At 38.0% G+C, this 20,306-nt stretch overlaps 2 protein-coding genes across 12 annotated transcripts in view; both read left to right on the forward strand.

The window, feature by feature from the left end:
- The window catches only part of erfl1 (Ets2 repressor factor like 1), an 84,438-nt gene extending 66,043 nt beyond the window's left edge, over nt 1-18,395 (forward strand). For 4 of the 5 annotated variants that reach the window (XM_051132159.1, XM_051132162.1, XM_051132161.1 and 1 more), the window contains 5 exons: nt 6,854-6,930; nt 8,231-8,465; nt 10,076-10,262; nt 13,125-13,254; nt 15,879-18,395. In XM_051132159.1, coding sequence (XP_050988116.1) covers nt 6,867-6,930; nt 8,231-8,465; nt 10,076-10,262; nt 13,125-13,254; nt 15,879-16,717 — 1,455 coding nt within the window. In that variant the 5' untranslated portion in view covers nt 6,854-6,866 and the 3' untranslated portion in view covers nt 16,718-18,395. Of the gene's footprint in view, nt 1-987; nt 1,049-6,853; nt 6,931-8,230; nt 8,466-10,075; nt 10,263-13,124; nt 13,255-15,878 lie in introns of those variants that run through there. The other variant, XM_051132163.1, reaches the window with a different exon arrangement.
- A 459-nt stretch (nt 18,396-18,854) lies between these two features.
- arhgef1b (Rho guanine nucleotide exchange factor (GEF) 1b) overlaps nt 18,855-20,306 on the forward strand; it is a 49,408-nt gene continuing 47,956 nt past the window's right edge. For 4 of the 7 annotated variants that reach the window (XM_051130567.1, XM_051130569.1, XM_051130571.1 and 1 more), the window contains exon 1: nt 18,855-19,179. The gene's annotated coding sequence lies outside the window, so the exon portion shown is untranslated. The remainder of the gene's footprint in view (nt 19,180-20,306) is intronic. The other 3 variants (XM_051130568.1, XM_051130574.1, XM_051130572.1) reach the window with 1 other exon arrangement.

Below are 20,306 nucleotides of genomic sequence, written 5' to 3' on the forward strand. Positions count from 1 at the left end.
AAAATCAAGGTGTTGTTAGAAGGCAGCGATAAGAAAGTGAACAATAAGTTTAATTAGTAGAACAGGTTGTCAAGCCAACATAAATAGAGGGTGGAAGGACAGAAGAAATATGTGTGTGAGAGAGAATGAAGGGGTAACGAGGGATGAGGGGGCAGACAGACAGGCATGTGGAGCGATTATAGCAGGGTTTATGTATGAGCTATTGATTGAGTCGGTGGTGACTTCTTGAGTGGTTAATTCGGGAAGTGAGAGCGATAGAGAGAGTAACTCACTGACCAGAGGGAGGAGGGATAAAGAGAGAGGGGGATAGCAAGTAGGAAGAAATGTGGCGCAATAGCTGTAGCTTCTGTCCTGTAACAGTGCGTGATAAAGACATATGAAGGAAGCATAAAACAGCAGGATTCATTAGCCCAACTGGTTGCATCTTTATTTAGAGTGATTTAAAGGAGGATCATCTGGTGTTGAAATGCACACTTAAATCGCTGTGATCTCAAGACCTTGAGCAGTCTGCACTTCACTTCTTCACCACCCTCTCTTTCTTTAAATACTTATATTAATTAGCTTTCCACACCTTTTAAATTAACATCTTGCAGAGCAACGAAGTTCTCATGTGCACCATTTGAACAATAATTTGAAGCAGAATAAACGTGTCTTGGTTGTACGCGTAAAAGTGATTTCAGGAAGTGGCACACGCTATCACAAGAATTATGGCACGGATATTAGTGGTTATGACGTGATAGGCCTTCTTAGAGAAAGAACTCGAATTAGTGAAAACTGGGAGATACTTAAAAGAATGTTTGGAATGTTTTAGATATTTAGTTTTGGAGTTACAACAGTCTTAACATACGCTGCATAGGCTCCATTTACAGTAAAACAACGTCTATGCTGAGATAACCGCGAAATTATCCTATGTACAAAGACAGGGCGTTGCTACCTGTTCATTGAAGGAAAGTAAACAATCGTGGAAAATACGTTGTGATGTCACCTCACAAGACGACTGCAGATGTAACGAAGTACGAGCGGCGCGCGTGTTTGTGTGAAGTTTAAGGTCCGCTCGCTCTCCCGCGCATTTTCCTCTTTCTCTTCCCCTCTCTCTTCCCTCTCGCGCAGGTTTTGATCTCTCAGCCGCGAGATCAAAGGCGCTCTCTGGCTATTAGTCAGCGAGAGCCATTGATCCCACATCGATCCACGCGAGACACAGCCGCCCCGTGAACACCGTACGAGGCTCCCCAAAGCTCTCCCGCGCGTCGGGAGGGAAAGCGAGCGAGGAGAGAAAAAGAGCTTTAAGGGGGGCGATGTGTGTGTATATTTTTCACTGGCGCGGGCAAGAACCAAGCTCGAGCTTTTTCTTTGCCGCGGGACATGAAACAATGAGGCTCGAGCCGGTTTTAATAAAGCGCGCTTTCCCTCCTTTCAACTCTGGCGCGAGGCGGACGAGTCGGCAACGGAGAGCGATCGATAATTAATGACGATGAATAATTTAACCCTATCGATTGATACTTTTTCTCCGTCTTTTTTCCCTTCTTTTCCTTGTATCTTAAGTCCGATGTTCTATAAGAAGCTGATACCATATCGCACGCTCGCTCCTATCATCGCTCCTAAAGTTGAGCAAGTTCAGTTCCATCTTTTTTTTGCCAAGTTTCCTCAGCTTTCTCATCCGCAAATGTTGAGCTCCGCCGAAACTTTGGTTCACGGTCTCTTATTATCTCAATTACTGGGTCTCGTATCTAAACTTCTCTAGTGTCTGCTGTTTTGAAGGATGATCCCCGGTGTCAGGGTAGAGTGGTGTAATACGGAGTGAGACGCAGCCAATTAGACTGAGCTACTGGGTGAAATCACCATCACGCATGACCACCCTCCTGAGGTGACAGTAGAAACCTAAGTCTCTATTTGTAAAAATATTAGAATAACAACAAGTTTGTTGTAAGAAAAGTGTAATCTAATGTTCAAGGGCCAGTTGTTCAAAAGTAATGTGATCAGATTTTGGCCATCGGATTGGGTCAAATCTTGAAAATGGGTTGTTCAAAAGAAAAAAGGGATTCTGAATTGTAATAAAAATGTAATAAAACTTTTAAACTGGACCAAATACAACATTCAACATGTAATATATCTATAAATCCCCAAACAGTTGTCAATATCAAACAAATATATATATATATATATATAAATATATATATATATATATATATATTTAAAATCACTTGATTGTAAACTACATTGGCACAATCATCAGAGATGGACCAGTCAGAAGTAGCTATTTGTGTAAATGCAATGCAAAAAAGTGCCCCCCCCATCTAATTTTTTCCCCATCATGTCTCTTTAGGGGCACCGTAGAACACTAGTAATTCAGATTTGAAAATCTGAGAAAGTGTGTATCTGGATCAGGGTGATCCAATCCAATTTTGCTTTGAAAAACCAGCACAAAAGTAAGACGGGTTACCTGATCCTGGATAGCAAAACATGAGATTTCCAAATCCAGATCAAACTTTTTGAACAACTGGCCCCAGGGGTGCGTTTCCCAAAAGCATCGTTAGCTAACTATGGATGTTATTTCCATTGAACCCTATTGGTAACGACGGATCTTATGACCATAGATGCTTTTGGGAAACACACCTCAGTTTGATTTGTAATAATGTTAAGGGATGTTAATAAATGACAGAACTGTTATCAGCAGATTGATTTAATTAAATATGTAATTAATTTAATACATCTAACATTCCGTCAAACCAAAAGTTATTCAGACACCAGATAAAATTTTTGCTATTTGTTTTTACTAGTGGGCGCAGGACACTATAGTTCAATTATGCAAGTTAGGATAGCAAAATAAACTGTGACACATAATAAATCTAAAATTGGACTAACAGCAGACTACCAGTAAAAAATTGGGACCAAACATTTGATTTGACACTTTGACATGACCATGTTTTGTTACATATCAAAGTTATCTGACATTATCAAGATGAATTTGACACAGTTTAGATTAAGTTCTTGTCATATTTTATTCATATTGTCATAATGTTAAAGATGTCTGAATAAATTTAGGTTTGACCGGATCTATACAAGAATTTATAGAACAATTATGTTATAAAAAAAGGACAGCATATGGCTGACATTTACCACAACTGTGAGAGTTGCCACACTCACTGTTTATGTTTTTAGAGTTGTTAGCTTATGCTTTGCATTTGACCTATATTTGTTTCCAATTTATGAAATATTGCAAGTTTCAAATTAAACAATTAACAGTACGTTTGATTACCACATTCATGCTAATGTTAAAAAGTTCTTATTATTGAAGTAGACTGCACTCTTTGTACTTTGACATTGATTTACACCGCTTCAGCAGAAATTCTAAACTTTAATGTGAAGCTGATATATATAGCATTTGGAAATACGATATCAGTGTTGGAGAAACACAGTGCAAACAGACTGAGTAACCAAATATATTTAAGCAAAAATGTGTTGCAACTTTCTTCAAGTTCAAGTGTGGTTCTCTAAAATAACTGGCATAAGTAAGACTGGAATATATTACACTCTGTTTGGAGAAACCCATTGCAAGAAGGATCCAAAACTTTGGTAGCTGGAAATGGGGGAGAACTCGGGGGGACTCGGGAGTCCAGGGAATGAATTTCAAGGGTGGATGGAGTTCTGCTTCAAAATGTAGAGTACTTCCATCTTTTATCCTCATAATAACCTTCAAACTTCACGCGCATATCATATATAAATAAATGGGATTTTTAGCACTGGTGGTTTAAAAATATAAAATATGTCCCAAACTAGGGTCCCCCCAGTGAATCTTTTTAAATAATGTGATCAAATCTCCCTCACTTGCATGCTCCATCCAGCCAAAAGACAAGGATGTCTCACCTATGGACTGTTAAGAGTTATCATGAAAATTTACTATACTATCTGTAAACAAAGAAGGTCTTATGTTTTGCGAGCAACCTGAAAATATTTCACTTCCACAAGTTTACACAGGAACTGTCATTTTTGTCTGGTATAGCGTTCACAATGTGTCAGATGCGTCCCATCTCGAGTTCTCCATCTTGACCGTCTCTCCCCTTACCCCTCGCTTCCCCCTGCTCTCCCTTTTTCCTTCTTCATAACAAACACACAAGCCAGTCCTTCTGTTCTTTGACCCCGAGGCTGTGCAGACTGTCAGAGCAGAGTCAAGAGAAATCGAGAGATCGAGAGAAAGTAAAAGAGGGAAAGAGGAAGGAACAGTGGGGGGGAGAAAGAGAGAGAGGGGCGAAGGTGCTCAGTAAGTCCCTTTTCAGTGGCAGCCCGAAACAGAAAGATGACACAGATACCGAGGGTTTGTTTCATGTCCTGGGAGCAGAGCGCGAGAGGGACGAGACTCATCACATTCCCTCAGTATCTCCGTTTCAGAACCTTGCTGTCCATCTTTTTTTACAACTAGAAACAATGTTGGCCATCTGTTACTCTGTTCTTTCTCTTTTCCTCTACTCTTTAGTCCACTTCTGTACTCTCTTACCTTTTTGCCATTTTATTTTGCGGTCCACCCGTAACGCAACTTTGTTTCCAATAGCCGTGTTTGCTCGAAACATTAATGTGCAATCAACAAGCTTTTCACTAAACGTAATTAGTCACAGGGGTAAACGTGTTAAATCTGTAGGGCATCGCTATTCCATAATGAATGACTAATCAATGCTTGTGTTCAAATGCAATAATGCTTATAACAGCACACTTATTATTTCATACTTAGTGTTTTTGTGCTATAAGATTAGCACAAATCATTTTTCCACAGCATTAAACTGAAATTCTTTGAATGCCCATACCATTACAAAAGCAAGATTTACTGAATGATTAAAAGTGATTTTACATACAGTCAAAATATTTAATATTAAACCATGAAATCTACTTTACATTTTATTCCACTTTTTTCTTTTTGCTTTGTTCATTACATTTCGTGTGTATATGACTCTACTCACAGATGATATAACTGTGAGCTGCTAGTTAGTTTGTTACCTTGATGTGATTGTATGTACCTGTCACAGAGGAGTTTTACTTTCCTCAAGAGTGTGCTTGAGAATGTTGTCTTGGAGAACGGTGTTACTTTATGTTGCCCTGTCCATGTGTATGTGCATCTTTTTTTCTGACTTTTTTTGTTTGGTGTGTGTGGTGGTTGTGCACTCCCTGAATCAGTGTCTTCATATCTAGGAGATTGTGAGAAGATGTATTCCCTTGGCTGCTAGTTATAATGTTTCTGGGGGTGATGGGGAGAACTTGAAAGCCCTGTGCTGCCCAAATCAAAACTAACAAGGAAATGATGGGGGCTCCTTTATCTCCTCACTGGCCTGGAGGGGAAGAGCAGGGCAAAAGAAGGAGATCGAGGGAAAGGGGGGGTGGGGGCGTCCTGGCTTCCTCTTTGATTTGTAAAAAATGCATTACCTCCGAAATCAAACGGAAAATTACTGAGCGGGAGCAAAACATACAGAGGAGAGAAAGAGAGAGAGGGTGCAGTTAGGTACACGGGCAGGTGAGGCTGGCTTTGCTTTGATCGGATAGGCTGGCCGATAGGCACTGAATACAGATTTCACGAAAGGCGGATGATGATCTGAATGAATTCATTTACAGGTGTGATATTGACTGCACCGCTTGTATTGTGCTCAATTATTGCTTTAAATAGTGTTAAAGTAATATCTATTCTTACGTTGATAGACTAGTCACACTAACGCAAGTCTTGAAAGTCTGAAAGCCTCCGAAATGGTAAGTAACAATACACCCGACCGAACTGACATACCAGCTTTCTTGAGTAGGAAAGATACTCCACTAAAGAAATAAGGATAGATGAATGTTAGAAAAAACAGGGAGAGATGAAAAGTAGATGGTACGATGGTGGGGGAGAGCAAGTGGACAGTCCAAAGAGTCAAAGCAACAAAGGGGAGTGTGTGTGTGTGTACTTGTGTGTGTGAGAGAGAAGTGCCTGGAGTTAGCAATAATAATTTATACAAACACACCTCAATAATTCACGTTCCATTTCAATGCTGGAGGGAAGATCCAAAATTCACAGAGCATAATTAAATAGAGTGAGAGAGGAGAGGGGGAGAGGGAGAGGCCAGCATTAAAGATACCCTTGTACCGGCTCCTTTTTCTTCCACCCGAGCTTTGTAAAACAACCTTTATGAAATTGTGATGGCTGAGGAGAGATTGAATTTCTCTAGCCATGTATACTGAATTGCTGCATGGAGAGATGGATCTTTACTGATGCTCCCAGTTGTTCTGATAGCAGATGCAATCTTCAATGATTTTTGATATCCTGCTTTGAAGTTATTTGTATGAACACATGCCCACCGCAGCGTGTTTATTTCCTTTCGCCGCAACGTGACTATTTCACGTTGGAAATGAAGTTCAGTTTTAGTGCATAACAAGTGGAATCTGGAATTTTTATTTCTTACTCTTAAATTAATGTGTCATCAAAAGGTTTTAAAGTGCAAAGAAATACCTGTGAGAAGCTATACGGACTAATTGCTTGAGGGCCTCGCGCACTGTCATAGATGTTCGGCTTGAGATGGGGTCTTTTGAACGTTGCTCTTTGAGAAAAAATGCTCAGTGATCCTCTGCATGGCTGAAGGGACAGCCTTCGGCAACCATATTTAAAGAAACCCTTCAAATGAAAAGGCATTGATTGATTTTAGAGGCCACTGGAATGACATGCCCTCATGGTTTATAACAGCATGTTCTGACACACTTGTGCGTAATGGGTGAAATGAGTCCACAAGCGCATGACACTTATTTGTTGAGTCTAAGTATTATGCTTTAGCCTTTAGCCTTGTGTTCTGTGTTCTAACTTCAAATGTTTTACACTTAGATTTTGGTTTGTGTGTGAATGCAGGTGTAGTGGAGGTATGGACTGTAACTGTGTTAGTGACCTGCTGCTCACGCCACCCGTCCCAACCCTCTGGACACCAGGTGAGACACTGGTACAGGTTTTTTCATCCATCTTCAATGTCTTTTTCTTCACCATAATGGTTATGTAGGACAAGACAGTAGAAACAATTGCGTAGATGTTACACTGATTTTTAAAACAAGGCTCTGACACACATTTAAGCTAATTATCACACTAACAAGACTAGCATGACTGCGAGTGTGATATGCTTTCATACTACAGTTTACTCAAATAGAAGTTCATACTGACCAACTTACATTTTAGTCACAATATAGACTATAGTCAGGGTAGCATCATATTTCATTTTTGACAGGAATTAAAGTGAGGCAGTGAGAGATAGAAGTGCATTCAATGGATTGTACTGTTGTTTAACAAGAGCTGATGAAATGTCTTTCCAAAAAACAGCTTTCAGTAGACAAAAGCTCCATAAAACAGTTTTGAAAGTTGTGAATTGGCAAAAATGATGTAATCTAGAACCTTTATACAGTGTGTGCCATTGTAAACACTGTAAATCTATCCTTCACTGCCTTTTCCCCCGCATTAAATACAACATACTGTGTAATCTGACTAATATCTATTGCCAGTTTCTATTTTTGATCCACCACACAAAAATATTGTTTAGTTCCTGAATGAATCTGTGTTTTAAATGAGACTTTTGAGTAAATTAATGAGTCACTTGAATAAAGACAGTGGTTGCATCCAAAAGCTTAATTTGCTGACCTGTTGCCTTGCTGAATTACCAGGCAGTGACTTTACAACCAGCATTTGTGCATGAAGGCCCCTCACGAAACTTATTTCGGACAGGCTTCTGAGGTAGTCTAATGATCTACAACAAAACAAAGAGCTGTAGTGAAAACCAAGCAGGTATTTAATTACTATCTCACTAGAAATAACATCAACAGTCAAGCAAGTTAGTCAAAAACATACATTTACCTGCAGAAATAATCGCTTAAAATAACCACTACTGATGCATGGCCTGACAGTTTGTCAGAAAGAAAATCAAATTTTGTACAAATTCAGTTTTAGACAACAGGTAAAACTAATAATCAGTTTCTGCTCCAAGTTGTGATTAGGCTATTGCACCATTTTAAACAGTAAGCTGGTAAATATACACCCTATATGTTATTTTAAAATTGTTACGGTTATTTTTGAAAAATTTAAAGTTGTTTAAAACACAGACTAACTACTTCCTAGGATCAAAATACCCTAGGATTAAATCCACCCATCTCTTCATCAGTTATTTAGACAGAAATGCTCTTAGCAAGTAACAAAACCAACAGGCCTTATCCAAATCCTTTCACTTACTTGCCTCGCTTTCCTCAGGCATCGCCTTCCCAGACTGGGCCTATAAGCCAGAATCAAGCCCAGGCTCCAGGCAGATCCAGCTGTGGCACTTCATCCTGGAGCTGCTGCAGAAGGAAGAATACCAGGGGGTGATTGCCTGGCAGGGAGACTATGGTGAATTTGTGATCAAAGACCCAGATGAGGTGGCAAGACTGTGGGGCATTCGGAAGTGCAAACCTCACATGAACTACGACAAGCTTAGCCGAGCGCTTAGGTATGCACAGCATGCGTGATTCATATTCATAAGATTGTTTTCTGTGTTAATGCGTAATTGCTGCCTTTTATTGTTCTTTCATGCAATATGTATATTCTAGATGGTGTGCTTTGTTGAGTATACAGTCTGTTTGAGTGTGTTTTTATCTTGCATCTGATGTGGAGAAAAACATCATTTATTTTTTCCTCACATAATATCCTGTATAACAGCATTGGCCCCTCCATGCTTGATAGTATGTGGATATTTTAAGTGCTGCCTTCCCTCTGAAGCACATCAATACAGTCCAATTTGTGGAATCTTTGAACATCTAAATGGATTCTGGATGTTCTCCGGCGAGAGCCTCGTATAAAGAATACTTGTCGATGGGGATTTTGAAATTAAGTCTAAAATTGACAAAACTTATATCAGATCTTCTTTCAAACTCCAAACTCCAACGTAAAACTTTTAAGGTTTGAACTTTGACCCTGGTTGAAGTACTTCTGTGCATATTCATGCAAATACGCTGATCCATTTCTCATCCCGTCTCCTTTATCGCTCTGCTTTCCTCCCTCCTCCCCCACCCTCCCTTTAATAGATGCTGTCGCTGGCCGCTAATTGTTATGAATAGGCACAGGCCATAATTAGCCTCGTTGATTAGCCTTGCTTAATTGCTCAATTAAGGGGCACAATTGCCACATAAAATAAAAGCTTACAAATTATTGCGCCGGCAGATTGCATCACGGGAATCGTGTAGGCTGCCGGACCGGGTAAGGTGAAGTCAAGCATAAAGTGTGCTGAGATTAAAGAGCCTCGCTCTCATGCACAGGTGAGCATCCTCAAAGCGCTCTGACACTCGTGATAAAGACCAACGGGTGATGGTCAGGGAAAAAAGACTCAGTCCTGACAGATCCATCTCTTATTTCCAACTGAGCGATCCATGGTTGTGTGATGTTAAGGGAAATCTAAGCAGTCATCACCGTGCAGAAAAGGAAGCTGACAAGGCTAGCATTCCCAAATGAAGGCCACGACCCTGGAAAATGTTTCAGCTGGAGGAGGAGGCAGCCTTTCCCCTCTTTAAAGGGACAGTTCAACGAAAATGAAATCTGTGTCATCATTTATTCATTCTTTCAAACGAAATTTGAAAAGACATGAGTAAATGTGACCCTGGACCACAAAACCAATCATAAGGGTCAGTTTTTCAAAACTGATCATCTTTATCATGTGAAAGCTGAATAAACAAGCTTTCCATTGATGTATGGATTGTTAGGATATGACAATATTTGGCAGAGATAGGACTATAAAAATCAAAATATTGAGAAAATCACCTTTAAAGTTGTCCAGATGAAGCTCTTACTAATGCATATTACTAATAAAAAAATAAGTTTTGATATATTTACAGTAGGAATTTTACTAAATATCTTCATGGAACATGATCTTTACTTAATTTCCTAATGATTTTTGACATAAAAGAAAAATCAATAATTTTGACCCATACAATGTATTTTTGCCTATTGCTACAAATATACCCCAGCGACTTAAGACTGGTTTTGTGGTCCGGGGTCACAAATTATGACAGAATTGAAACATTTAGCTTATTCTCATCATATTTTTTGTTGTTTTCCAACTTGCAGGTACTACTACAACAAACGCATTTTGCACAAAACTAAAGGCAAGCGCTTCACCTACAAGTTTAACTTTAGTAAGGTGGTTCTGGTGAATTACCCACTGCTGGACATGGCCAGTTCTCCATTCCTATTGGCCCAGAACCACTTTAATGGAGGAACAGCAACACCAGATTGCAGCCCTGTCACGCCTGAGGTACGAAGAAATAAATACATCGCATGTGGATTTACAGAAGCATAATATCATCAGAACAGAACTCAAGATAATGAGACACAGGCATGAACCGCTAGGTAGAACAGAAGAATGAAGTCAGACAAAAACCCGAAGAGCTGAAGATGTGCTCTGTGATAATAACAGCTCTATTGCTAGTGTTTAATGATTGATGGGATTTCTTTATCTATACTGTATAAGGCTGTCCGTATTAGCTTTGATGTGAGGTTGTTGAGAGTCAATCAGTATGTAGGTGTCTTTTTTGTGTTAATTTTATTTCTTTTTCACTGTCAGTAATTGCTCTAGTATTGGTGTACAGCAATTGTTTGCCTTCGGTCAATGTTAAACTTTAACTAAAATAGTTATCATCTGAATACCAGGGGCAAAGCATAAATTTATATGTTCTGCCTGAATACAAAAAGACTGAGAATGGATTTTATCAATAAAGGTTTAGTCAAATATGAAACCTGAATTCACCTAAAATATATATTTTAAAAGTATAAATAGTTTAAATGAATAAAAGGGTATTTGCTCTAATAAGTAAGCTCATAAAATGCAATAACAAAATTATTTTTATTTTTATTAATAACCTGACTTTATTATAGCCATGCAAAAAAACAAAAAATAAATACCTCGCCCATTCTATGAGAAAGTTATCTGCTGTACATCTTGACTAGAGGAGACTGAAGGAGAAGGTGAAGAAGAAAGTAGAGAGAATGTCACAGATGGCGTTAAGCAGCCTTAAAACAAAAGAAGACATTATCCCTTTCCTCTCATCTCTGTCTGGGATGGCGTACTCATCACTGCCATTGATTGAAAATGAAAGACATGTGAGAAATGAAAGAGAAGGTGGGGATGTCAGATCAGTGGCGTGTCATTAATGCGGTTTTGTTAAGCAATCCAGATTACGTAGCTTCGAAGTACAGTCCTGCCTTTTCTCACTGAGAAGAGAAGAGTGACAAATTATTGATCACCTTCATGTCACTAATAAAAAAAAAAGAGAGAGAGAAAATCTTTACGGCGTTCATCCGCTAAGATTTCTGCGATGACTTCCAGGTTTCCTTTATTGAGCTTTATCCCCCGCCACCCTTTTCTAATCTGCTCCCAAAAGCCATTTCACATTTTGGGAGGTAAACCCCAGGATCTCTTTGTGGCCTGCTTTGACTGACATCTTATGAAGTCTTTAAGACAAGACTTTGTTATTTCAAGATTTTGAAGACAGCGTTAAAGATGTCATGATAGTTTCACATTTCTTATCGTCATGTGAATCTACAGGGGTGTTTACCACTTATTTTCATATTTTATGACTTCAATTTTTTTTTACATAACATGAACATCACAATAAAATTGTTAATGCTGGGTTAAAAACAACCCAGTGCTGGGTGAAATATGGACAAACCCAGTGATTGGGTTGTTAAATGTTTAACCCAACCTTCAGCGTAGTTTTGTTTAACTCAACCATTGCTTAAAAATGACTATATTTCTTAGTCAAAATAGGTTGGAAATTACCATTTATTAATATTGTTAATAAATGAACATTTATTAATAATAACATTTATTAATTATAATTAAATAATAAACTTTTTTTTTTTAATTGGTTATTACTAAATGTTCGCCTTTTAATTATTGTTGATGCCTCTATAATTATGTGTCTGATTTTTAATTTACAACCTATTTTGGGTTCATTTAAAGCCAGCCATATAGGAATTTTTAACAATAGGTGAATTAAATAAAACTACCCAGAAGGTTGGGTTAAACATTTAACCCAACAATTGGGTCAGTTGCAGAGTTTTTCCTAATTTCACCCAGTGTTGGGTTGTGTTTACCCCAGCATTTTTTAGAGTGTGCTAATTTATAAAATTCAGAATATTTGTTAAATTTGACAGAAATATTATTTATGCTATCAATAGTGTTCATATAATTTTTAGTAAGTTACCTCATAATTTAAACACTGTTTATTCACCGTTATTTATTAAACTAATTCTTTTTGAATTTTCACTACTTAATGTAAGCAAAAACAGTTTGGGAACCCCTTGCAGAATCAGTGAAAATGTGAATAATTTTGACGAAATAAGAGAGATCATACAAAATGCATGTTATTTTTTATTTAGTATTTAGTAAGATATTTTACATAAAAGATGTTTACATATAGTCCACAAGACAAGTTATTAAAATAACCCCCTTCAATAGTTTGGGAACCCTTGGTTCTAAATACTGTGTGTGGTTACCTGGATGATCTATGACTGTTTTCTTGTTTTGTGATGGTTGTTCATGAGTCCCTTGTTTGTTCTGAACAGGTAAACTGAGCACTGTTCTTCAATAAAATCCTCCAGGTCCAGCAGATTCTTCAGTTTTCCAGCATCTTTTGCATATTTGAACTCTTTACAGCATTGGCTGTATGATTTTAAGATCCATCTTTTCACACTAAGGACAATTAAGGGATTCAAACACAACTATTAATAAAGGTTTAAACATTCACTGATGCTCCAGCAGGAAACATTAAGGCATTAAGAGGCATTAAGAGCTGGGGGGTGAAAACTTTTGAACAGGATGAAGATATCCAAATTTTCTTACTTTGTGACCAAGGTTAAAAGTGACAGTAAAGCCATATATAATGTTACAAAACATTTATATTTCAAAGAAATTATGTTCTTCTGAACTGCGACAAGGACCTAAAACAGATTCGGTGTCCACAAAAATGTCAAACTTCAAATGTCAAATCTTTCTGGATTCATGTCATTCAAACACTGTTTATATGTCATTTAATAAACTAATTCTTCTCACTGATTCTTTTTCACTGTGTAATGTTCCTGACACACTGTGTTTTCTCTATTCTATCTTTCCCAGGCCCTTCAGTCTTTATTCCCTCGTTTGCCTGAATCAGGACGAGGGCCCTCTCTGTTTGAGCGCAGTGCAGGGGCCCCAGGGCCTGATGGGGACAAACTGAGACTGGACACTTTTCCTTTCCTCGGCTCAGGTGAGACATAAATCGACAAATTTAACAAAAGAGAGATGATGTATTCTTATTAATTAAGAAAGGTGTTTTCTTTTCAGAGTAGAGTAGTGAAATGAAGTATATAAACATGAGTTAAGACTTGATTAGCTTGCACTGTTATCAGTAGTGTTTTTTTTATTTTTTTACATTTAGATCCATGAAACGGCAATGTTCTTCACGTCAGTGCAATTCACGCTTGCATTTGTACACTCTAGCACTTCCTCTGAGAGTGTTACGGTGCCATGTGCAGACTGCTTTGTCTTATGAAATGCTCTGAATGTACACTGAAATACCGGTGTATCAGAATGTATGAGGGCAAGAGTATGTCAATACGACTCCCCACCCCAAAAATACCCCCCCTCACCCCTTCAACTTTGTTTGTCCTGAGGTCTTGTTCCGCCCTCCTCCTCTTCTTACCCCTCTCTGCCTCCCATGTGTACCCCCTGTCCTAATCCCTTCCCAAGCAGGAAGGCCCTAATTGAGGGTGCAGGCTTCAGTTTGTGGCCTGTGGGCGCCCATTACTGTGTTTTCATAAGCAAGTGAGGCCTGCCTGACTGATTCAATATTCATGTGTCTGCCAGCTACTCCTGGCCCTACATACACACACACTCTAGCACTGTCAAATTAGCCCTGCATAGCAAATAACAGAGAGAGGCTGAGGAGATAAAAAGAGAGCGAGAGAAAAGGAGAGAAAGTGAAGAAGGCAGGAATGAAGAAAGAAAGAGACAGAGGTGTAAAGGTGACCATATGAAGAAAAGGTGTTTGTAGTAGAAGCTAAAAACATGGTGACAACCAGTGTTGGTGAGAAACTAGGTACATGTAATGAGTTATGTAATTTAATTGTAAAATAAATGGAACTGTAATCTGTTACAGTTGCTGAGGAAAAAATGTGTAATTAAATGACAGTTACAGTTGAATATTTTCACACACATACAGATTCGATTGATTTTTTTCCTGCTCTAAAATATGAGACACACCAATGTTTCAGGAGTTTAGGACAGAATAGAACAGGTTTATTTGATAAATGTTTAATTTCCAATTTTGATTTATGTGTGTGCTTTAATTTCTAAGATTAACTGGTAGATGCCAGTGTTTCCTGTCATTGCTATGTGAAGATTTGATTTCAAAAACATCGCTTTTACACTATATCTTATGATTTTAAATCAGTTTTTACCTCAGAACGATCTTAAAGATGTATAAAGAGGTGTGAAAGTCTGATTTTGTGGTGGCTGTGCTTTAAAATTATATTTTTCTAATCTTAATTCACTCAGAAGTCTGACAGTAATCAGTGTTGAGTCCTACTGAAAGGTTAGCCCTGCCTGGTTTAAAAGTTCGAAATGATTAACATTAGAAATTTAGAAAAGTAATCTAATGTAATCAGTTAAATTACTTAATAAAAGTAACTGAAATAGTTACACTACTTGTTACATTGTAAATAGGGTAACTTGTAATCTGTAATCTATTAAATTTCCAAAGTAACCTTCCCAACATTAGTGACAAGCATGTAAAGTATTGTGAATGTAAAATCAGGAATATCAACTTTCATCTCATATGTACATTTGAGAATATTAGGATCATTTATTAATTAATTTGTGGTAAGCTGGCTGATTTCACATTTCTATTTCCATTCTATTTTATTTTAATCTTATAATATTATATTAATAATGTAGAAAAATATATAACAGTAAATCAATTATTTAAATTAATTACAAATAATTAGACACAGTCATTAAATATTAAACAGTTTTTAACGTTGATAATAACTAAAAAAAAAAAAAGGACCAAATCAGGATATTAGAATGATTTATGAAGGATCATGTGACACTGAAGACTGGAGTAATGGCTGCCAACAATTTGACTTTGCCGAAGCAGGACTAAATTACGTTTTAAAATATATTACAATAGTAAACAGCAGTTTTAAATTTTAATAATATTTCACGATATTACTGTATTTACTGTATTTTTTTTTTTTTGATCAAATAAATGTGTATATAAAAAGAGTAAGATCAACAGATAAGTCAACAGAGGTATTAATAATTGATCATAATATTCTCACATGCAAATAAAACAATATTTTATATTTTTCTATCATATTTTCTATTATATTTTTGAAATATATGTGACCCTGGATTACAAAACCAGTCATACGTAGCATGGGTTTATTTGTAGCAATAGATTGTATGGGTCAAAATGATTGATTTTTCTTTTATGCCAAAAACCATTGGGATATTAAGTGAAGATCATGCTCTATAAATATATCAAAACTTAATTTTTGATTAGTAATATGCATTGCTAAGGACAGCTTTAAAGGCAGTTTTCTCAATTTTTAGACATTTTTACACCCTCAAATTCCAGATTTTCAGAGAGTTGTATCTCGGCCAAATATTGTCTTATCCTAACAAACCATACATTAATAGAAAGCTTATTTATTCAATATTCATTTACAAAACAATTACCCTTATGACTGATTTTGTGGTCCAGGGTCACATATGATTACTAAAGACCTTCTAATTGCCTCACGTTCTCTGTTCTCAAGCACATGCTCAATATCTGATCTTAAACATTAACACTGGTTTCCGTTCCATGTTTTTCAATTTCTCCCACAGGGGCTCCTTGTTACTCCAAACCTCCATCCCTGTTGGGTCCTTACCCACGGAACCCCTCTTTTGACTACCCCTGGGGCTTCAACCCCTACCTCCCAGGGGCCTTTTCTCTGAACAATTGTCCCAAATTGCCCCCAGGCTCCCTCTACTCCTCACATTTCTATCCCAACCCGCTCCAATCCGGCCTGTCTCAGCTGTCACACCCCTTCTCTTCGCTCTTACCCCCCGGAGACACGACCGGGGCAGAACGCGGTCAAACGGGAGGAACGAACGGCTCTGCGGGCGGTCAGCCTCCCAGACTCTGCATCCCACCGTACCCAGGGAGCTTGACACTGGGTCGGACTGAGCTGGGGAACGGGGGTACGGGCGTAGGAGACCGGGAAAGAGGGGAGACCAACGCTGGCGTAACAGGCGGAGGTCTCGGTTTAGGGTTAGGCCTCGGATTGGGATTGGGTGGAGTTAGTGTGGGAAGCGGAGGAGGAGGTCGTCAAAGCCCTTCCGAGCGGAGAAAGGGCGTGAAGCAAGATCCGGAGTCTGACTCTGAGCTGGAGATCACAGACCTGAGCGACTGCAGCTCGGAGAACGAGAACGAGCCGGACTTCTCTCTGGGGAAGGAGCCAGGGTTGGGTGGTCGCTCACACCTTCTAGAGGCCAAATCCGGGGGTCTCGGGGGAGTCCTGCCCCCTCTCTCTTCTCTTCCTCCACCTGTGTCTCCGCATCCCCTCAAAAGTCTGGGACCCCTGACTCCTCCACCGTCATCCCTGCCTCCATCCCTCTCTCCTTCCCTCACTGTGGTCGACCGGCACAGGGAAACAGAGACACTTAAACTTGCTCACAGTTAATATGTTCTGTTGTGTGATTTTTGATGTCTTGCAGGTTCTCTCTTTCTCTTTTTCTGTCTGTGAATTCCTGCATTTGTGAAATAATGCTGTATATTCCCATTTTATTTTTTCCTTCCTCTTTTCCGAAGATCTCCGATGCCATTCTTTGCTCATGCCGTTCCAATATCAGAATTTCCAATTGCTTACTTCAATTTATAAATCGCACAGTAAGACTCTCAACGCAATTTGAGTATTTGTTATTCTGAGAGTAAAAGTGCAGCACAAAAAAAACAAAACAAAAAAACAACAACAGCTTTTCGGATTAGAATGTTTAAATATCTAAAGAATTTTAATTCTCCGATTTCTGTTAGCAAACAGTAACGATGAGATATTTTATAGCCAAGACAGCACAGTAATTGAATATGCATAACTTTTATCACCCACTTTTTAAATTGCACTGCATTCTGGCCCTGCTGAGATAGGCAGTTAGTTTGTTCTGCTCGGTGTATTTCACAGACTTTTCCGTAAGGTAATGCTAAGCTCTGCAATACAGTGCAGTGTAACACAAGCTAAATGCAATAATGGCAACACTAATTTCAAAGTGAGTCAGTTGTGTTGCAATAAAGCACCTTTGTTTTTAGTTTTGTGCTGATTCCAAGAGATTCAGATGTATATGTGGTCAAACATTGCCATCTTGTGGTTATATTTATCTACCGCCTTCATAGTTTCTGAAGAGAAGCTTTATCTATGTATGTATTTATTTATTTATTTAAGTTAATTTTTGATTTTCACGTCCAGTTCATGTCTTTTTTAAACATTCAAAAAAATTTTATGAGCCTGAGAATGAGAGACAGAGTCAATACTACTCATGCCAGTGAATATTTAAAGTTTGTATCTATTTCATTGTATATATTTTATTATTGTGTACATTATGTTTAATTACTATTACTATATGGGATAGTTGTATTGGTGTCATTTTACTCTGTACCTAACTGAAGAGTGATATATGAGACAGGAGAATGGATAAGTATATATGTGTAGTGACCCAAAGTTGAGAAAGAGCACTTGTTTTTCACAAGCTCATAAGAATAGTGTTTAGACAGGGAAGTGTGCAAAAAATTCTGCTTTTTCTAACTGTGCCCTGTGGAAATCTTCGCCAGATACCTTCAAGTAGACAACCCTGCTGGACTGAGTTACGATGATAGTCTCATATTTTTAATAATTCATTCACCCAGTGGTGATGTACTATAATTAATCAAGTGTGAATAATATTAGTTACAGCATCTGCTAATTTCTTTAACCAGTGTTCATTCTGAGAAGACACACTTTGATCACCTTTGAATACAATTCAGACAAGTTGGGGGGTAAAGATAACATCTGATACAAAAGCAAAATGCAAGTAAGATTTTATCAACCTACGGCAACAATATTTCCAGATATTCTTCTGATTCTTCAGTAAGTTATTATCTGATTCCAGATAAGAACTTGAAAGAACTTGTTACATGACAGTTGGTGCCCTTGACTTGCCCGTACTAGAGGAGATTTCAGCTGTACATAGGACTTTGTGTATTTGTGTGTACACATTGAAAAGAAAAAAATACCATTCACCTTACCTTACAGTAAAGCTTTTCTTTGTTTTATTGTGAAATTTAAAACAGAAAGGATGACTAGAACAAAAAACGAACAAAGAGTAATATCTTTCAAGAGCAATAAACAATATTCTCGAGACTCAATTGTGAGAGTATGGATTTTTCTCTGGAGTTCAATATATGATTTCAGATCAAATGCATTCCATTAAAAAAAAAAATACTTGTTCAGAATTTTTTTTTTTTTTTTTATGTCTGTGTTAAAAGCTTCATGAGGCGGCCTACATCCTGTCAAAAACCAAATTCACTGAATTTCGGAGATTAACTAGAAAAATGAATCATATTTCCTTCGCATACAAAAATCAATATGAGTGCAGTGTGTTTAAAATAACATGCAAGCTAGGACGGTGGAGTTTCTACTTCCAAACACAGACCTGGCACGGACACATTCATAAATCATGAATAGGTTCGTGTAATGCCACGGGGGGCCGTAGTGTCCCTGAACACGCGTTTAAGAGCCATGAGAGCCGTTCAAATGAAGGGGAACAAATTTAGTGTAACACCATACGGGGATACATGAAACGATTTTTGGACATCTTTCGGCCTCTGGTGGTCGCAAGTCACAGGAAGAGGCAGTGGAAGGCAAAAAGTTGCGTTTCCAGCCGAAAAAAAAAACGTAGTTTTCAGTCGAGTGAAGTCTGGGAACACTGAACATATTTTATGATCATCCGCACATAAAGAGGAATTATTTAGTCCAGCTTTTATATCTGCTGTCAAATGTCGCGCGTTTGAATCGGTCTCCACTTCCGCGTACAATGTTTTTTTCCAACGACATACGACAACTTTAGAACAGGAAGCCTTGAGAGGCGCTTGTCACTTCGTCTCACCTTTTAGGAGGTAAGTTTTAAGCTTAAACATATGGATTAAGGAGTCTGTTATGGTTTTGAGGCATTTCATTTTTTTTTTTTTGGTCGCGATGATGTGATTTGTCATCAGAGGGAGCTTTCGCATGCTTGATTAGCATGATCGGCGAGCGATCCGTTGCTGCCAGTTTGTCTTTGCTCAGCGAGAGGAATGTTGTGTTTGGCTACAATGTAACCTTTGCCAGCATTCCTGTTATTTCCGTCGACCCGCGCCTGTATTTTTCAGCAGAGTACGAAGATAATATTTAAATCGAGCTTCTTCGCGAGATGTTTTGAATGAGCAAATGAAATCGCCCTGTGACAGCTGAACAGTTGTGTTTGAAATGACTCGACACGATATGAGGGCTTCAAGACGAGCAAAAGCAATGTAAACACAACCGCCGTTTGCGTTGTTGTTGCTATTTCTTGGTTCAGCCTTGATAAGCAGTGCCAGGGTGTTAGCTCTATGCTGTAAATAATTTCATAGATTCATAGATAAGCTTATTATATTAATTGTAGTTCTTAATGTAAATGTAAGGCCTTTCAGGTCAACAGGGTTTTTTCTTCATGAATTCTTTTAATATTTAAGCAATATAGAGACAATTGTGTTCTGTAATGCATATTAGCACGGTTGAAATTCCTCCTTTCTGTTATTCCTATTATGATACTGCTATAAAACGGTTAATTCACCGGTAAATTACTGTATAGTAAGTTCTTTTCAGGTTAGGTTATCCTGTAAGTAACTACAGTAGTTACAAAAGAAACCACAGAAACAACCTCTACTTGTTTTCAAGCTGCAAACAAAAGAAAAGCCTGGTCTAGAGCACTGTTGGTGACCCTGGACCACAAAACCAGTCAAAAGTGTCAATTTTATAAAATAGAGATGTATACCTCATCTGAAAGCTTTTAAAGCATAGAACAATATAAAAAAATATTGAGAAAATCGCCTTTAAAGTTGTCAAAAAGTTCTTAGCAATGCATATTACTAATCAGAAATTAGGTTTTGATGTATTTACGGTAGGATATTTACAAAATATCTTCATGGAACGTGATCTTAATATCCTAATGATTTTTGGCATAAAAGAAAAATCATCATTTTGACCCATACAGTGTATTTTTGGC

The sequence above is a fragment of the Labeo rohita genome, chromosome 16 (genome assembly GCF_022985175.1).
Source record: "Labeo rohita strain BAU-BD-2019 chromosome 16, IGBB_LRoh.1.0, whole genome shotgun sequence".
In the NCBI taxonomy this organism is placed as follows: domain Eukaryota; kingdom Metazoa; phylum Chordata; class Actinopteri; order Cypriniformes; family Cyprinidae; genus Labeo; species Labeo rohita.